A 6,382-nucleotide genomic window follows, 5' to 3' on the forward strand; every position below is an offset into this window, starting at 1 on the left:
GTAAATTCAAATTGGGCTGTCATGTGCCTTTTACCACTCCACCATAAAGGTCTGATTGGTGGAGTGCTGCAGAGATGGTTGTCCTTCAGGAAGGTTCTCCCATCTCCACAGAGGAACTCTGGAGCGCTGACAGAGTGACCATCGGGTTCTTGATCACCTCCCTGACCAAGTCCCTTCTCCCCAGGCGGCCAGCTCTAGCAAGAGTCTTGGTGGTTCCAAACATCATCCATTTAAGAATGATGGAGGCCACTGTGTTCTTGGGGACCTTCAATGCTGCAGAATGATGGAGGCCACTGTGTTCTCGGGGACCTTCAATGCTGCAGAAATGTTTTGGTACCCTTCCCCAGATCTGTGCCTCGACACAATCCTGTCTGGGAGCTCTAAGGACAATTCCTTCAACCGCATGGCTTGGTTTTGCTCTTACATGCACCGTCAAGTGTGCCATTACAAATCATGTCCAATCCATTGAATTTATGACAGATGGACTCCAATCAAGTTGTGAAAACATCTCAAGGATGATCAATGGAAACAGGATACACCTGAGCTCAATTTTGAGTCTCATAGCAAAAGGTCTGAATACTGATGTAAATTACGTATTTCTGTTTTAGTTTTTAATACATTTGCCAAAATCTCTTAAAACCTGTTTTCACTTTGTCCTTATTCGAACAAGGCTGTAAGTTAACAAAATGGGGTCTGAATGCCACTTTATATGTATCCACTGCCCTTATTGGTAATGTGTTTTGTTGACTACCTGTCGACTAAACCAACTCCTCTACCTGTCCCCCAGGTACATCTATTGTGACGAGATAGACCTGAGTGCTGACACAGTGCTGGCCACGCTCTACGCTGCTAAGAAGTACATCGTGCCTCACCTGGCCAGAGCCTGTGTTAACTTCCTAGAGACTAGCCTGTCAGCTAAGAATGCCTGCGTCCTGCTGTCGCAGAGCTGTCTGTTCGAAGAGCCCGAACTCACACAACGCTGCTGGGAGGTGAGTGATGTATACGTGGTCACACTTTATTTGGTTACTCCGGATCTGTTACTAAGGTTAGGGTTAGAAAAAGGGTTAGGGTTAGCGTTAGAATAAGGGTTAGGGTTAGGATAAGGGTTAGGGTTAGGTTTAGAATAAGGGTTAGGGTTAGAATAAGGTTTAGGGTTAGGGTTAGAAAAAGGGTTAAGTTTATGGTTAGGATAAGAGTTAGAATAAGGGTTTAGGGTTAGAATAAGAGTTTAGGGTTAGAATAAGGGTTAGGGCTAGTTTTAGAATAAGGGTTAAGTTTATGGTTAGGATACGGGTTTAGGTTAGGGTTAGAATAAGGGTTAAGTTTATGGTTAGAGTTAGAATAAGGGTTTAAGTTAAGGGTTAGGATAAGGATTGTGTTTAGGGTTAGGATAAGGGGTTAGGGTTAGGAATAGGATAGGATAAGGATAAGGGATTAGGGCTAGGGTTAGGGTTAGGATAAGGGTTAGAATAAGGGTTAGGGTAAGGGTTAGAATAAGGGTTAGGGTTAGGATAAGTGGTTAGGGTTAGGGTAAAGGTTAGGGTTAGAATAAGGGTTAGGGTTATGTTTTGAATAAGGGTTAAATTTAGGATTAGAATAAGGGTTAGGGTTAGGATTAGAATAAGGGTTAGGGTTAGGATTAGAATAAGGGTTAGGGTTAATTCCATCACATTCGATTCCAAGCCCAAGTCTAAGTCCTTTATACTTGAGTCCTAGTTCAGTGACGAGTCATTTGGCTAAAAGAGGAAACTTGGCCCTTTAGTTATGGTCAAAACAATCTCTGTGTAGAAAATTCAATGAATCATTCCAGACTAGCTACATTCTGCTGTCCACCTCCATCCCACCAGGTTATTGACGCTCAGGCAGAGCTGGCCCTGCGGTCGGAGGGTTTCACTGACATCGACTCCCAGACACTAGAGAGTATCCTCCAGAGAGAGACCCTCAACGCCAAGGAGGAGGTGGTGTTTGAGGCAGCTCTGAGCTGGGCCGAGGCAGAATGTCAGAGACAGGACCTCACATCCTCCATAGACAACAAGAGAAAGGTATTTCTGATGGTAGATTTTGATTAAATGTATCTGTGGAGTAAACATACTACTTGTTACATAGGAAATGCTCTTGTAGCAAAGCAACGTTTATATGGTTCCAATGTGTACTGTATTCTATTCAAGGTTCTCGGCAAGGCCGTGTTCCTGATCCGTATCCCCACCATGGCATTGGACGACTTCGCCAATGGTGCCGCCCAATCGGGCGTCCTGACCCTGAATGAGACAAACGACATCTTCCTGTGGTACACCGCTGCCAGGAAACCGGACCTCCTGTTCGCCAGCCAGCCACGGAAAGGGTTATCTCCGCAACGCTGCCACCGGTTCCAATCCTGCGCCTACCGCAGCAACCAATGGCGCTACCGAGGGCGGTGCGACAGCATCCAGTTCGCCGTGGACAAACGCGTCTTCATCGCCGGGTTCGGACTCTACGGCTCCAGCTGCGGCTCGGCAGAGTACTCGGCTAAGATCGAGCTCAAGCGCCAAGGCATTCTCCTCGGACATAACCTGAGTAAATACTTCTCTGACGGTTCTAGTAACACGTTCCCCGTGTGGTTTGAGTACCCCGTGCAGATAGAACCCGATACGTTCTACACGGCTTCTGTAGTTTTGGATGGGAACGAGTTGAGTTACTTTGGTCAGGAAGGAATGACAGAGGTGCAGTGTGGGAAGGTGACGTACCAGTTCCAATGTTCGTCAGACAGCACCAATGGGACAGGAGTACAGGGCGGTCAGATACCTGAACTCATTTTCTACGCCTAAAGGAACACAATGATATGGATATTACCTTTACTGACTTTAGTGAAGTTGGGTAAAAGTTGCCCCAAGTCGCTGATGTTGGGTCAGTTTTACATTTGCCCCACTAGTAGTTAAGGTTAGGATTAAGGTAGGGGAAACTGATCCAGATCTGTACCTAAGATGAAACGTCATCTCGGAGTGAATTTGATGCCCATGGAGATGTGCTTGTTTTTATAGTACTTATTACTGACTTTGGTTTGATGGGTGAAACATGTCCATTGCGAGAACTGATTGAGAATGGATTGATCTAAATGACACTTTGCGAGTGCTGGCTGTCACCATTGTGATGACACACTATTCCATTGCTGACTCTGTACGTTCTATAAATATTTTTTGTTTTCTCTCTTTCTTTATATGCGGAATTTTGGAATTTGACAATTCATGATTGAGGATTCCCAGCAAACAGGGGACATCCTGAGGACATTTCCATTAGGTCCCTTTACAAGGGTTTCTGCACAACGTTATCTCACAGACGCTCTGAGAACATTCTAAGAACATCGCATGATGGTCCCAATGGAACGTTCACTGGGGGACCTTTTTCTAGGTCCCAGTTGGTCCCGGGGGACGTTTTTAGGACGTTGTGTCATGGTCATGGTCACGCGGACGTCCCCGAGGATATTTTAAGGACATTCCTAGGACGTTGTGTCATGGTCCCCTAGAGGTTTCCTTTGTCACGTGATGGATTGACATGATCGTACAGACTTTTCAACATGACCCCACCTAGAATTTGAACTCACAACCGCTGCTGTGCCAAAAAGTCTGTAGATTGGCACAAGTTCCTTACCCATTCGTTACCTATAATATATCTTCTCTGCGCTTAGAAAAAAAGAGTGCCAATTGCCCTGCTATTTTAGCTAGCAGTTAATCCGATTATTCTCTTATCCTTGATTTCCTTGACTTACAGTATTTCAGCAATTTGAAGGTTTTCAGTATAGTTGTCTAATGTTCGTGAGGCGTGCTGAATTATTCTGTTACTCCTCACTAAGATAAATATAATACTTTTTTCTTGAGTGTATTTTTTTTACAGAGATGAAATTTGCTTTGAAGAGCAAAGTGTAGGAATACAGGTATAATCAATCATTGGCACAGACATGGTGACGTAGCAGGAAGATTGGAATGTTAAAATCCCAGGTGAGGAATAATCATTTCTGTGTGAATAAACGTACACAACGTTTTAAATCTACGTCAAAGTGTGTCACGCATGGAAGTTGAAACAACGTACGTTGGAACGTACCTTTTTGTGTAAGATTCCCTAAACATTTCCAAAAAAATGTATTAGTTGTAAATGGATCAGTTGATCACCAATCAGGACAAAAGAAACAAGGGTTGATGTGTAATGGGGGGACTGTCTCTTTCTGACCAATCATGAACAAGCCGGGAACTAGACAAAACCTCCAGGGGACCATGACACAAAGTCCTGAGCACTTTATGGGGACCATTTCAAGACGTCCTGAGGACGTTCTAAGAACTTAATTTTGTTTGCCGGGTTTACTTTTGGTACTGTGGATGGTCAGCACTTTGTTCGACGAGTTCTTCGCCTCAAACGGACTCCTTAACCTCAAATAACTCAACAGCAGACATCTCCCTGGAACGGATCTTCATTGGATTATATAACAGGAATTCCGATTAAAAAATGATTTTTTTTTCAAATTTCTCACCACTGTTAGGAATCGTGAATCTATTATTTTTTTGGAATCAACTCCCAGCTCCAATGTGTGTATGCACTGTATATAGTGTAATATATAGCTCAGAGGGTATCTTATGACTAATATGCTATATGTTTCTTATTTTGATGCTTACACATGATGCACATGATATATACAGAACAGCAATATTTCACTGCCTAATATATTCTGTGAATTGATTGATTGATGTCACGCCTCTATGAAGACAGAACGCAACACCCTGCTACGACTCAATTGATTGATCGCTCTCTGTTTCAGCCAATGAATTGCACTTCACAAAGCCCCCCCCCCAACACACATCAATATTTATATTTTAGAACTGGTGACAATTAAGAGACAATGTTGATATTTAAACACCAAACACAAAATCGTGTAGCCCTACGGTTACAGGTATGTGAGAAATAATGTATTTGTGGGGAAGATATGTCACAAAAAGAGACATACAGAAAAACAGTTCAATGTCACTATTTTGACAAATTATCAACGTATTAAAAATATCAGTTAAAAAAACAAAAGAGTTACCATTGTAAGAGTCGTTGTTGATTATTATTGGTCTTTTGTTTACTTTGATATGAGTCAGCCTTTTCTTTTGCTACTTTGACTGGTTACTGTCCACTAACAGGTAGGGATTCACCTTACTGGGACTGGTTACTGTCCACTAACAGGTAGGGATTCACCTTACTGGGACTGGTTACTGTCCACTAACAGGTAGGGATTCACCTTACTGGGACTGGTTACTGTCCACTAACAGGTAGGGATTCACCTTACTGGGACTGGTTACTGTCCACTAACAGGTAGGGATTCACCTTACTGGGACTGGTTACTGTCTACTAACAGGTAGGGATTCACCTTACTGGGACTGGTTACTGTCCACTAACAGGTAGGGATTCACCTTACTGGGACTGGTTACTGTCCACTAACAGGTAGGGATTCACCTTACTGGGACTGGTTACTGTCCACTAACAGGTAGGGATTCACCTTACTGGGACTGGTTACTGTCCACTAACAGGTAGGGATTCACCTTACTGGGACTGGTTACTGTCCACTAACAGGTAGGGATTCACCTTACTGGGACTGGTTACGGTCTACTAACCACTAACAGGTAGGGATTCACCTTACTGGGACTGGTTACTTTCCACTAACAGGTAGGGATTCACCTTACTGGGACTGGTTAGTGTCCACTAACAGGTAGGGATTCACCTTACTGGGACTGGTTACTGTCCACTAACAGGTAGGGATTCACCTTACTGGGACTGGTTACGGTCTACTAACCACTAACAGGTAGGGATTCACCTTACTGGGACTGGTTACTGTCCACTAACAGGTAGGGATTCACCTTACTGGGACTGGTTACTGTCCACTAACAGGTAGGGATTCACCTTACTGGGACTGGTTACTGTCCACTAACAGGTAGGGATTCACCTTACTGGGACTGGTTACGGTCTACTAACCACTAACAGGTAGGGATTCACCTTACTGGGACTGGTTACTGTCCACTAACAGGTAGGGATTCACCTTACTGGGGACTGGTTACGGTCTACTAACAGGTAGGGATTCACCTTACTGGGACTGGTTACTGTCTACTAACAGGTAGGGATTCACCTTACTGGGACTGGTTACTGTCTACTAACAGGTAGGGATTCACCTTACTGGGACTGGTTAGTGTCCACTAACAGGTAGGGATTCACCTTACTGGGACTGGTTAGTGTCCACTAACAGGTAGGGATTCACCTTACTGGGACTGGTTACTGTCCACTAACAGGTAGGGATTCACCTTACTGGGACTGGTTACTGTCCACTAACAGGTAGGGATTCACCTTACTGGGACTGGTTACTGTCCACTAACAGGTAGGGATT

General features: G+C 44.1%; 1 protein-coding gene across 1 annotated transcript in view; it reads left to right on the top strand.

Annotated features, from left to right (window-relative positions):
* Positions 1 to 5,005, top strand: part of btbd3b (BTB (POZ) domain containing 3b) — a 45,890-nt gene extending 40,885 nt beyond the window's left edge. Inside the window, exons 4-6 of the mRNA XM_046367818.1 lie at positions 788 to 989; positions 1,848 to 2,042; positions 2,169 to 5,005. Of these exons, the coding sequence (XP_046223774.1) occupies positions 788 to 989; positions 1,848 to 2,042; positions 2,169 to 2,804 (1,033 nt within the window). The 3' untranslated portion in view covers positions 2,805 to 5,005. The remainder of the gene's footprint in view (positions 1 to 787; positions 990 to 1,847; positions 2,043 to 2,168) is intronic.
* Positions 5,006 to 6,382: the final 1,377 nt, after the last annotated feature.

Source organism: Oncorhynchus gorbuscha, linkage group LG11 (assembly GCF_021184085.1).
Source record: "Oncorhynchus gorbuscha isolate QuinsamMale2020 ecotype Even-year linkage group LG11, OgorEven_v1.0, whole genome shotgun sequence".
NCBI lineage: Eukaryota > Metazoa > Chordata > Actinopteri > Salmoniformes > Salmonidae > Oncorhynchus > Oncorhynchus gorbuscha.